Source organism: Suricata suricatta, chromosome 9, assembly GCF_006229205.1.
Source record: "Suricata suricatta isolate VVHF042 chromosome 9, meerkat_22Aug2017_6uvM2_HiC, whole genome shotgun sequence".
Taxonomy (NCBI): Eukaryota; Metazoa; Chordata; class Mammalia; order Carnivora; family Herpestidae; genus Suricata; species Suricata suricatta.
Window position 1 is genome coordinate 37860251 of NC_043708.1, and position 13600 is coordinate 37873850.

Here is a 13600-nt window from a genome sequence, read left to right on the forward strand (position 1 = left end):
AGAGAGGGAGAGGGACAGGGAGAGGGAGAAAGAGAGAGAGAGAGAGAAAGAGAGAGAATATCCCAAGTAGGTTCTGCCTGATGCAGAGCTTGAACTCACAAACTGTGAGATCATGACCAGAGTAGAAATCAAGAGTTGGATGCTTAACTGACTTAGCATTCCAGGTGCCCCTGAACTTTATTGTCTAATGTAGTTAATGGGGGGATATAATTGTAACTACTTCAGATGACACAGGATAATGTGCTTAGTCTGGTGCCTGGTCCATACATACAACCGCTTGGTCACGATTGTTACATTATTTTATGAGACTGATGATCTCCCTTCATAAAAATATCAAACTCTCTGAGTTATAAACAGAGAACTGAGTAAGAGAACCAGGGAACTACAAAAATCGTCTTCATTCTTTCCTCATGGGGATGCCCTTCCCTAGAGGCTCCACTCCCTCTGATTCCTACTTTTCCCACCTAACTAGAAGTGGGGTCAAAATATTCTGATCTCAAACACAAAACACCTTAGCAAGTTCTGGGAGCTGAGTCTCTGATCTACCAGCCTTGGTTCTAGAGAACCTAAGGAGATGACTCTAAAGGGAAGTGTTAGAAGTACAGAGCTGTCCCTGACCCTTGAGATCTACTTCTTTGAAGGTCTGATCTTTTGTTTTTAAAAGAGAGGCATTTCCAGAGCTCCTGGGTGGCTCAGTTGATTAAGTGTCTGACTCAATTTTGACTCAGGTCATGATTTCACAGTTCATGTTATTGAGCCCTGTGTCCGGCTCTGCACTGACAGCCTGCTTGGGATTCTCTCTGTCTCTCTCTGCCTCTCCCCCGCTCATGCTCTCTCTCTCTCTCTCTCTCTCTCAAAACAAACAAACATTAAAGAAAATAACAAAAAAGAGGCATTTCCCTACAGGTCCAATTGCAGACTAATCAAGAAAGGCCTTAGGTCAGTGAGAGGACATGAGAGTGCTACTAATGTGACAACCTAACTTGTCTCGCTGTAAGGGCCAAGCGAGGTTGGTTCAACCACCTCCCCATGTGGGGACAGTCTCACAACCATCTCTGGGAGGAAGCAGGGAATTACGTTTTTTCTGGTCATCTCTGGTTTTGAAGTCTACTTTTCCGAGCTTTCTGGCTCGCCCGGCTAGCACATACGCCATTCCTGTTCTGCCCCACAGGCAATCCGGCTCACACAAGGCATTTCTGTGTATAGCTTTTATTGGTTTCAGGAGACAGAGGCAGGCACGTTGAAACTGAATATTAGATGTTTCTGTTCTTAAAACGCCCTTCAGCCACCTTTTACTCACAGGCTCCAGACTCCCACCACTGGCTCAGCACCACTGCCTCTTCCCTTCTGCTTCTCCTCAACTCCCAGGTCCACGTTCTCTTTTAAAAGAGTGCTTTAGATACTTCAACTTCCTCTTCTCCGGCCAACCCATTCTCATAAAGTCTCCCCTTGTTAAAAAAAAAAAAAACTGAGGTAAATTCACATAATATAAAATTAACATTTTAAATTATATAGTTCATAGGCACTTAGTAAACTGTTGTGAAACCATATAGGGTCTCACTTTTCATCCCCAGTGACTTATCAAAATAGTTTCCCACAGAAAGACATGAAAGATTTGTCCCTTACTAAGAGTAATTTTTTTGAAAGATTGTATTTTTTTTAAGTAATCTCTACACCCAATGTGGTGCTTGAACCTACAACCCTGAGATCGAGAGTTGCATGCTCTACCCACTGAGCCAGCCAGGCACCTCCTAAGAGAAATTTAGAGTGCCAGTCGCTTCCCCTCCCTTAAGCCTGTCCTTCCATAGAGATAAGTCTTTTGGCATTGGAGGAAAAGATGCCACCAAACCGCTACTCATCCTTTTGGAGAAGGAGCTATAATTTGTGAGGGGAGGAGGGGGGGAAATAGTTGTGAAACATTTACAATTTATTTGTTCACAGAAGGTGATATTTATGAAACTAATTTTCAGCTTTATTTACTACTCAATGGAATATCAGCAACTTACTTGCAAATACATATTTATATATATATTATGTTATAATAAACTTAATATTTGTTCATATTTGTTTTGCTACATATATAAAAATACATATGTGGGTAGCAAAACAAATATGAACCAAATGTTACATAATATCCTTTGGCATATTATTCCAACTTTTCATGCTTGAAACTTTTCATAATAAAAAGTTGGGAAAAACTGATGGAGTAGTGCTTTTTATTTAGATAATTTATACTAAATGGTATAAAAATGTATTATCCATGATGTTTTAGGGTACTGGGCACATGTTTGGTGTCAGCCGCACTCCTTATACTGAATTACTCAAATTAAACAAACCCGATAATAGATCCGAGGACAGGCTGACCTAAACAATGATAACAGAATCCTGGAAGAGCAGTCACAGCGGACGGCACCGCTCCTCAGCACGTCACACACAGGCCACCTCCTCTCCTGGGAAGAGCACACACGTAAAGGGCACAACGTTCTCATGGCATTCATTAAAGCCATAAGGAAACTCCCTGAACACACAATGACGTAACATTTAACAAATATTTACTGAGCAACAATTAAGTGAACTTATGGTACTAGGTGTGTGTACACGCCGATGCGTTAGGTGGTGAACATGGTTTGTTTGGGGGTTGATTACAACTGAGTTGGGGAGAGAAGGTGCTTAAAAGCTGTGACAAGCTAAATAACATCACAAAATTTAAAGAGCAATTATTACATTGTTGGTGAAAGTGTAACTTAGTAAAACCTTTAATGGAGAGCAACTGAGTAATACCTACCAAAATTAGAAATGTGCATACCTTTTGACTCAGAATTCCAGTTAAATGGATATGAGTGCTCATATGAGTGCTGCATGATGTATGCATAAAGATAATAACTAAGCATTATATAAAACAGCAAAATTTAAAAAACTAAATATGCATTGACAGGAAACTGGTTAAATTGTGGTATGTGCATTAACAAAATACTATGCAGCTGTTAAAGAGATGTAGGCAACTTTATATGTATTGATACAGAATAATCTCTAAGACATGAGGTCGAAGCAAAAATAGACAAGCGGGACTACATCAAACTCACAAGTTTCTGCGCAAGAAAGGAAACAGTCACAACAGTAAAGTGCCCACCCATGGAATGGGAGAGAGTATTTACAAACCATATCCTATCTGATAAGGAGTTAACATCCAAAATGTGTAAGAACTCCTACAACTTAATAACAAAAACAGGAAATAATTCTACTTAAAAATGGGCAAAGGACATGAATAGACATTTCTCCAAAGACATACAAATGGCCAATGCATACATGAAAATATGCTCAACATCACTGTTAAGGAAATGCAAATCAAAGCCACAATGAGAATCACCTCATTATTAGGATGTTAGGATGGTCATTATTAAAAAAAAAAAATCAGAAAACAACAAATGCTAGTGAAGATGTGGAGAAATTGGAACCCTTGTGCATTGGTGGGAACATAACACAGTACAGGTATTATGGGAAACAGTATAGAGGTTCCTCCATAAATTACAAATAGAACTACCCTATGATCCAGCAATTCCACTTTGTATTTATCCAAAAATACTGAATGAGATATTCATACTAGCATGCCTATTACAGCATTACCCACAATAGCCAAGAGGCAGAAACAATCTAAATGTCCACAAATAGATGGGTAAATCACTTGTGGTACATGCATACAATGGAGTATTATGCAGCCTTAACGGAGAGGGAAATCCTGCTACAGACCACAACATGCATGAAACTTGAAGACACTATGCTAAGTGAACCAACCAGTCACCAAGTACAAATACTGCATGATTCCACTAAAGCAGTCAAACTGATATAAGAAGAAATATAACGATGGTAGCCAGGGATAGGGGGAGGGGAAAGTGAGGAGTTTTGTTCAATGGGCATAGAGTTTTGGTCATGCAAGATGAAAAAGTTCTAGAGATCATCTGTATGTATAATAATAAGCATGTAATTAACAATAGTATTGTATACTTAAAGGTTTATTAAGAAAGCAGATTACCTGTTCCATGTTTTTTTTTTTTTACAATTGAAATGGTATGTCTACATGTATCTTTAAATGTCTCTAAGTAAAAAGAAGTCAAAATGTAGAGGACTGCATGTTGTATGCCAACATTTGTGTCTGTGTATATGTTTGTTTTATGTAAATACATAGTTAACTAGGCTTAACATATATTTGCAAAGATGACAAATATACGTGAGTGGTTGCTACAATGAGGAAAAAATGGATGTTTGGGACAGACATTGAAGGGAGGCAATTTTGTAAATTTTGAATTTGTACCAATCAAATTTGAATATTACCAATAGAAAAATAGAACACAAAGCAATTTGTTAAAAAAATAGGAAATATATTGTACGGTACTAATGACACATACCAGAAGAATTATCTAGATAACGAGATAAGTTGGAGTGGAGGATGCAGTATTCACAGGTGGAACATGAGCCGGGCCTTGAGGAATGGGGAGTTTTGGATAGAGGAGAGCAGTCAGGGTGTCCGCGTGTGTATGCAGAGGCTGGAATGGGGAGAGGACATGGGAAGTAAGCATGGAGAAGCAGGGTAATGAAAGGCAAATCAAGTGCCAGATAGTGAGACAGTTTCAAAGTATTGCAGAATGTAGGTACAAGAGAAAAGGATGAACTAGTTTTGTAGATGATGCACGGGTATGTGGAATTAATGTGGTGGACAGTAGGGAGCCACTGTAGGCTCTTGAGCAGGGAAGTCATATTATGAAAGCAGGATTCCAAGGAGATCAGTGGACAAGACAGACAAAATAAACCAAAAGACAGACAACTGGCAGAAGGCTGACACAGCAATCCAGTGTTGCCCATTGCAATCATCTGGGAAGCTTTAAAAATATATATTGACGCCTAGGTCTCTGCCAGAGATTCTGATTTAACTGGTTTGGGGCGGAGCCTGAACACTGTCACTTTTGAAAGCTCCCCGAGTGATTTTAAGGAGCAGCATGGGTTGAACATAATTGTAATAATCCAGGCACAAAGAGATGAGGGCTAAGATTCGGGAACTGACAGGAGGTTGGGGACAGGATAAAAGCACATCTAGGAGACATGCCCAAGGGAGAACTGATGTGCTGACAGATTGGAGGTAAAGAGTGAAAAGATATATATAGTCTGTTAGATTTATGCATTCATTCAAAAGATATTTATTAAGTCCCTCCCAAGTACGAGGGACCATACCGAGCTCAAAGGGTTTAGTGAGGAACAAGACAGACTAGTCTCAGTTCTTTAGAAACTTGTGGTCTAGTGGACACAGACAACATATAAGACTTCTAGGGATGGCCTGTTAACTGGGTCTGAAGCTACCAAGCATGACCGTGTGCTGGGGGCTGCCTGTGGACCTCAAGTGGTTGGGGAGACTTCTCCAAGCTGGGGTACTTGAGCTGAGGCTTGAGTGATGAGGAGCTGAGCCTTCGAAGAGAGATGGTCTGTCTAGGAAAAACAGTAAGCATGAGGGAACAACCATGGCACATTCAAGGCACAGAAAGTCTGTGCGACGGGATGGGAGACGAGCACAGAGAAAATATGTAGGTACAGACCAAGTAGAGCCATGTGGGCCATGGCACAGATTTCACTCTCAACGAGTTGGGAGGCCATTGGAGGAATTAAGCAGAGTAGTGACATGATCTGATTTACACTTTTGAACAACACTTTGGCGCAGTGTGAAAACGCATTACTGGTAACAGGAATAAAAGCAAGAAAACTGGTTGGAAGGATAGATTCGAGCATGAGGGGCACTTGCAGGAGAAAGTTGTGGAGGGGAATAGGTTTGAATATGCTGAGTTTAGGTAACTGTGCAGCATCCAAGCAGAAATGTCCCAGGTCAACTGGACACATGGGAAGTAGGTACAAATTTAGCTTGTACCTACTGACTTGGAGACACTTCCAGGAAAACTGAAGAAATGTACATTAGATGACACCAGAGGATGATGGCAACTTTACCCAAGAAGGGGACTAGTAAGAACTTGGAAGAAAAGTCTAGTGGTGGGCTGCTGGGCTTTGCAGTCTTGTCTTACTGAACATCTTTATCTGTGAATGGGACAAAGAAATGGCAGGATAACGTAGGATGTCAAAAAGCAGGGGACAATGATGCACTGGAATCAAAACTTAAGAAAAAGATTGCCATGGCTGGAAGAATGTGCTAAAGTTAACAAGACAAAATTTAATCTACATATATAGATAACAAGTGTGTGTTATGTATATAATATATATTCCTTCATACTTAAAAAAATTTAAATCAATAGTAAAAGACCTAAGGCTTTTACTGATGACATACTTTACAAGCCTAAAATGTAAAGTCATTGTGAAAAAGCTGATGTAAAATCAGAGGAATTGACATTATTACAAAACTACAACAATTATTTTTCTGGGAAAGAATACATCAGTAGTGAAAATAAGTTGCATTGATCAGGATTATTTCTAGAATGCTATTTTCTGATCAGGCTGCTGACTAGATGACTAATGTAGAGAAGAGAGAAGAGATAATGGGCTTTGAGGAAGTCATGTAATAAAACTACATATATTCAATTTAGTGCTTAATAGCATACTCAAACTTTCCCCAAATATCGTGTTATCTAACTTGAGGAAATAAGGTGTATTTCCCCTAGTTGAAAGAAAATTTAGTCTTCAAATATGAAAGTCTTTAAGAGATTAAAGAAACTTGTCCAAAATTAGACAAAAAGAGGCAGAGCTGGGATTTGAACACAGGTAAATAGGACTTCAGAATCTTTATTTAAGAAAAAGAAGTCTCTGTGCACCTGGGTGGCTCAGTTGGTTAAGCCTCTGACTTCAGCTCAGGTCATGACCTCACAGTGTGGGAGTTTGTGCCCAGTGTCAGATTCTGTGTTTACAGCTCAGAGTCTGGAACGTGTTTCAGATTCTTTGTTCTTCCTCTCTCTCTCTCTGCCCCTCCCCTGCTCACGCTCTCTCTCTCAAAAATAAATAAACATTAAAAATTTAAAATCTGCCTATAAATATATGAAACTATAGATACAGATCAGTTTTCCTTTTTTAAAAAATAATTTGTCAGGTTAGCTAACATAGAGTGTATACAGTATAGTCTTGGCTTCAGGAATAGGTTCTCATGATCCATCACTTATAATACTCAGTGCTCATCCCAACAAGTACCCTCCTCATTGTCCATCACCCATTTCCCCCTCCCCAAAGCCCCCACCCCCATCAAACTTCAATTTGTTCTTTGCAATTAAGAATCTCTAATGGTTTGCTTCTCTGTTTGTAACTTATTTTTCCTCCCCCCGCCATGGTCTTCTGTTAAGTTTCTCAAATTCCACATATGAGTGAAAACATAGGATATGTCTTCTCTGACTGACTTATTTCACTTAGGATAATACCCTCCAGTTCCATCCACATTGTTACAAATGGCAAGATTTCATTCTTTGTCATCACTGAATAGTATTCCTGTGTGTGTGTGTGTGTGTGTGTGTGTGTGTGCACGTGCACACATACACACTACATCTTCTTTATCCATTCATCAGTTGACAGACATTTGGGCTCTTTTCATAATTTGGCTATTGTTGACAGTGCTGCTATAAACATTGGGTACATGTGCCCCTACAAATCAGCACTCCATATCCTTTAGATAAATTCCTAATAGTGCTCTTGCTGGGTCATAGGGTAACTCTTTTATTTATTTATTTATTTATTTTGGAGGAATCTTGACACTGTTTTCCTGAGTGGCTATACCAGTTTGCATTCCCACCAATAGTGCAAGAAGATTCCCCTTTCTCCACATCGTCACCAACATCTGTTGTTTCCTGAGATGTTAATTTTAGCTACTCTGACTAGTGTGAGATGGTATCTTAATACGGTTTTGATTTGTATTTCTCTGATGAGTGATGTTAAGTATCTTTTCAAATGTCTGTTAGCTATGTGGATGCCTTCTTCAGAAAAGTGTCTATTCATATCTTCTGCCAATTTCCTCACTCAATGATTTGGTTTTGGTTTTTGAGTTTGGTAATTTCTTTATATACTTTGGATACTAACCCTTTATGTCATTTGCAAATATCTTCTTCCATTCTGTGGGCTGCCTTTTAGTTTTGTTGATTGTTTCCTTTGCTGTGCAGAAGCTTTTAATCTTGATGGGATCCCAACAGTTCATATTTGCTTTTATTTTCCTTGCCTTTGGAGATGGGTCAAGTAAGAAGCTGCTGCGGCTGAGGTCAAAGAGGTTGTTGCCTGTTTTCTCCTCTAAGGTTTTGATGGTTTCCTGTCTCACATTTAGGTCTTTCCTTCACTTTGAATTTATTTTTGTGTATGGTATAAGAAAGTGGTCCAATTTCATTCTTTGGTATGTGACTGTCCAAGTCTCCCAGTGCCATTTGCTAAAGAGACTGTCATTTTTTCATTGGATAATCTTTACTGCTTTGTCAAAGATTAGTTGGCCATACATTTGTGGGTCCATTTCTGGGTTCTCTATTCTATTCCACTGGTCTAGGTGTCTGTTTTTGTACCAATACCACACTATCTTGATGGTTACAGCTTTGTAATATAGGCTAAAGTCTGGGATTGTGATGCCTCCAGTTTGGTTTTCTTTTTGAACATTACTTCGGTTATTCGGGGTCTTTTGTGGTTACATGCAAATGTTAGAATTGTTTGTTCTAGCTCTGAGAAGAATGCTGGCACTATTTTGATTGAGATTGCATTTGTATAGATTGCTTTGGATAGTATCAACATTTTAACAATATTTCTTCTTCCAATCCATGAGCATGAAATGTTTTCCCATTTCTTTGTGTCTTCTTCAATTTCTTTCATAAGATTTCTATAGTTTTCAGCATACAGATCTTTTACCTCTTTGGCTAGGTTTATTCCTAGGTGTTTTACTATTCTTGGTGCAATTTAAATGGGATTGCTTCCTTGATATCTCTTTCTGTTGCTTCATTATTGGTGTATACAAATGCAACTGACTTCTGTTCATTGATTTTATATCCTGTACTTTGCTGAATTCATGTATTAGTTCTAGCAATTTTTTGGTGGTCTTTTGGATTTTCCATGTAGAGTATCATGTAATCTGCGAAAAGTGAAAGTTTGCCAACTTCTCTGCCAATTTAGATGCCTTTTATTTCAGTTTGTCGTCTAATTGCCAAGGCCAGGACTTAGATCTATGTTTTCCTTTGCATTAAGCAGTTCGTTACCAGGTCTATCTTGAAAGGGTTCAAACAGAAAATTCCAAGTTTTATTTGAGCTTTTTTTCAGGCAATAAATTCAGGGGTCTTATTTAACTTCATAGCTTTAGGACTAGTGCAACTCCTAGTGTGTATTTCATGCTCAGGAAATACTTGCTCAGCGAATTAGCCAGACTCTTTGCCTTGTTGTGCACTAGTCCACTGATCAGTAGAAGACATGACACACATACATTCAAACAAGTGAGAAACATTTCTCTGCAGGTCTTTGTTCTTTATACCACCCCGTATGACAATGCCTTTTCATCCACTTGTCTTTTTCTCCCCTGGCAACTCAATTTCCCTCTCCACCCCTTTCCTTTGTCCCACAGTTGAAAAAAACTCCTCCCGCTTGTCCACCTGGCCACCAGCCAACATGAGCCTTCCTGTTCCCCATAAGTGCTCCTCTTGATGGACGGCCTCGTGAACTAGGACAGTGGGTCATGATAGTAAAAACACAGATCAGATTGTTCAGGAAGAGTGGTTGCAATGAGGAAACCATATCCACAATATCTGTACTCATCCTTCACCAATATTTTGTTTTCTTATTTTTCCCTTTGCACTATGGGAAGACCATAAGAGGATAATGGCAGAAAAATAAATTGTGTTTAAACTAGAAAAACAAATTTTTTCAGTACAGTAACAGATTTTGAGAAGTACTAAGACCAAAAATTATGACACTTAAACTTTTGGCAGAATAATTGGCAGGACAAAAAGTCTTTTTTTCAATAGGGTTAATTCTAACAGCCAGAGTACTGTCAACATGCCAAGAAGAAAATCAGGTTAAAATTAACTGTTTAAGTACTTTTGTTTCTAGCATCTATTTTCCACCTCTATTTACTTGACCTGCAATGTCAGCACTAGAGACTAACCCCAAACCCAGCTACCCAAGATTATCTAGTAACCTGATCCCATAAATACACAGGGTGAGAACGGAGAAGAGAAAACTCCGTTTACCTTAAAAAGAGATCTTCCAAATTCATTAACATCTCATACAGTGCTCACCATTTCATTTGTGTTCACCTAACCTTATTCCCAGGCTCTAAAATGAATTGTTTCCGGGTCAAATAGCTATAGCACTTCCCCGAATTGGGGGGCGGGGGGGAGATACACATTTCAAATACAGAATAGTAGTGGTGCAAAGGTCACATGGAGAAAGAAATGAATCTTTCCCAACTGATCTCTGCTTACATCAAAGATCACCCCCCCAAATGGGGGAGAAGAAAAATTTCTTAAAGGTTTATATAGGCAAATATAGAACATACAATTTTGCAAAGGTAAAAATGCTTTTAGAAGCACATGAAGGCCAGTGACTAGCTGATAGTCCCTTTGAAGGCATGTGTAAAGTTCACCTGGAAATGGATGGTATGCTTCTGTATTTCTATTTATGAACTTACCAGGGTAGTCAACTTAAAGTTTAAAAATGTCACTGTAGAAGAAACAAAGGCGCAAACAAAGCTGGAGAGGTTGGGCAGCTCTGGTAACACCCATCAAATGCCAGTTAGGAATTGCCACAGTAGAGAATGAATGGTATTTTTCAAGACCGGGTCTATACCCAGATTGTGCTGAATTTCAGATTCTGCTTCTAGATGGAAAGGCACAAAAAACCCACAAAGATTTCCAGACCTTGGGTGTTTAAAGGGCCTTCACACAGTAAATCAACCTACTCCGGTCTTGTTTTCTCCGCAGCCAGACTGAAATAATACAGCACCAGCAGAGGTGTGAATTACCCCCATTCATCTTAATGGAGTGTTAACTTCAAAGGCTTGTTTTAACCATTTAAATGCTAAGCTCATGAGTAAACATTCCGTTAAAAAAAAAGGTACAATTTAAACATTCACCTTCAACATACGAAAGTAATTTATATTCTCAGCACTTCGTTTTTTAATTTAGCAAACAAGTCTCCAAGTGTTAAAAAAGTATATATTCTGTGCTTTACCTAGTTTTATTTTAAATAGTTCTTACCTAATAAATTATGAACATTAAGCCCATAATTCGAGGGCCTATATTTCCCAGGGAAAATGCTGCGGAGTACTTGAACAAGGGTTTTTGGTAATTCTGGTGAAGGGAGCACTGCTCTTACCTGCCGTCTTATTAGCTTCCTCCAAACTCATAGAAAGCTGTGACTCCAAACATGCAACCAGACAAGGCAGAATAGTGAAATGAAATAAAAGAAAAACACTTCTACAAATATTATCTCTTGGTATTAACTACGTTTTATGTTCAGTAGGTTACTTATTCCTTTGCCAAGCCTCTCATGACCCGATCCCATGAGCAGGTGACAAATGGATTAACTGGTGCCCAGCTGTCATCACACTTAACATTTGCCCCACAGGGCGTCCTTGCATCTGTTGCAGATTTAGGGTTATTTTGGTGTTACTGGAATTAGATTTATGTAAGCAGCTGAACACCTATTTGTGTTTGGATCTATAATTTCATAAACAGAAAAAGAGAGTACAAGAATTAGCTTATCAGATTGATGGGCTCTGGCTGACCTAAAGCCACAGGGGAAGCCATATCTGGCTGTGCCCCTGGGACCATGCTAAGTGCCCAGTTTCAGGAAGACATTAGTAGACAGCACGGCTGGGGCAGAACTGTGGGAAAACACTAAAAAGAGTGCCCACGGGGCCGGCTCCCCTGTGAGTGAAGGTTAGAGAAAGATTCTAAACATATTAGTTGTACAAGATGGAAGATGAAGAAATTCCCTGTCTCTGATTGAAAGCAAATTTATTTTACTGGTCCAGATGAAAGGATGGGGAAAAGGGGATAAATATCTGATCTAAGAGCCTGTTGTGGTCTGCACCTAATTTATACAGGATCATTTAATCCTCTCAACACAACCCTCTATAATTGGTATTAACTCCACTTAATACCTGTATGAAAGTGGAGGCTTGGAGAGGTTAAGTACTTTGCCTACACTCACTGAGATTTGCATCTAAGTCTTTCTAACTCCCAAACTCGGACTTTTTCCATTATACTATGCTGATCCAAAGTTGCCAAGAACTATCTTAACTCAGAAAGAAAGCTCGGTTGTCAATTTTTCAGCCCATTTCCTAAGTGGGAAGCAAAGGGGCACCTGCAAAGGTGCCTATTTCCATTCATGCAAATTGGTGCTTTGCATGCAATCCCCTACTTTACCTGCGCACAGGGGTAGAATTACATTTTCACTGATACACCCTGGCTTTGGTAGGCTGCAAACAAGGTGCCTTTCACATAGAACACTCATGGGGAGGAGAAATCTAGCTTCCGCTTTCCAACCAGAAGTAAACCACATCAATGGGAAACAATGATTCATAACCTCTGCACAAAACTGAATATAAATCATCACTATTTGTCTCTGTTTGCCAACAAGAAAGTCACGTGTCTTAGCGACAAAAGAGAGAGCTCAGAGACCTTCCACAGCCAATCATCACAGCTCTGTCATAATGAACAAAAGGAAAATCACAAACGTTTCTTAGAGAAGATTGGGAGGCAGGGCAAAATACCAAATGAAATAATCCCACAGTTTCGTTATTAGGGATTGATGATGACAACATTAGCCCACAGCTAAGATTCAATTTTGGATATAAACCCAATACACTGATTTCTTAGAAAACAAACAAATGAAAGTTTGACTCAGTACACTGAATAACACTAAAAACTTCTGCCTGTGATAAACACTGTTAAGAGATGAGAAGGCAAGTTGCCACCGATTAGGAGAGAATTTTTGCAAAACACATTATCTGATAAAGGACTGGCATCTAAAATATACAATGAATGCTTAAAAGTCAACAATGAGAAAATACACCAATTTAAAAAATGGGCAAAAGATCCAAACCTCACCCAAGAAAATATAGATGGCAAATAAGCATATGAAAAGATGTTCCACATCATGTGTCATTAGGGAAATGCAAATTGGAGTAATGAGATATAACTATACACCCATTAGTATGGCAAAAATCCAAACCACTGACAACACCAAATGCTGGCGAGGATATGGAACAACAGGAACTCTCATTCACTGCTGTCAGAAATGTAATCTATTACAGCCAGTTTGGAAGGCAGTTTGGCAGTTTCTTATACGACTAAACATATTCTTACCATATGATGTAGCAATTGTGCTCTTTGGTATTAAGGCAAATAAGCTGAAACTTCTATCCACACAAAAACCTGTGCACATTTATTCATTTTTGAGCACTAGGAAGAGGTTCTTCAACAGGTAAATGATAAAACAAACTGGCACATCCATACAATGGAATCTTATTAATCATAAAAAGAAAGGAGCTATATGAAAATGCAGGGAGGAAACTTAACTGCATTTTGTTAAGTGAAAGAGCCAGCCTGAAAGGTTAGATAATATAATTTCAACTATAGACATTCTAGAAAAGGATCACAGGGAA

At 39.0% G+C, this 13600-nt stretch overlaps 1 protein-coding gene across 2 annotated transcripts in view; it reads right to left on the reverse strand.

The window, feature by feature from the left end:
• Positions 1-1193: 1193 nt before the first annotated feature.
• Positions 1194-13600, reverse strand: part of SLC38A6 (solute carrier family 38 member 6) — a 72292-nt gene continuing 59885 nt past the window's right edge. For both annotated transcript variants that reach the window (XM_029950562.1, XM_029950560.1), the window contains one exon: positions 1194-1448. In XM_029950562.1, the coding sequence (XP_029806422.1) occupies positions 1383-1448 (66 nt within the window). In that variant the 3' untranslated portion in view covers positions 1194-1382. The remainder of the gene's footprint in view (positions 1449-13600) is intronic.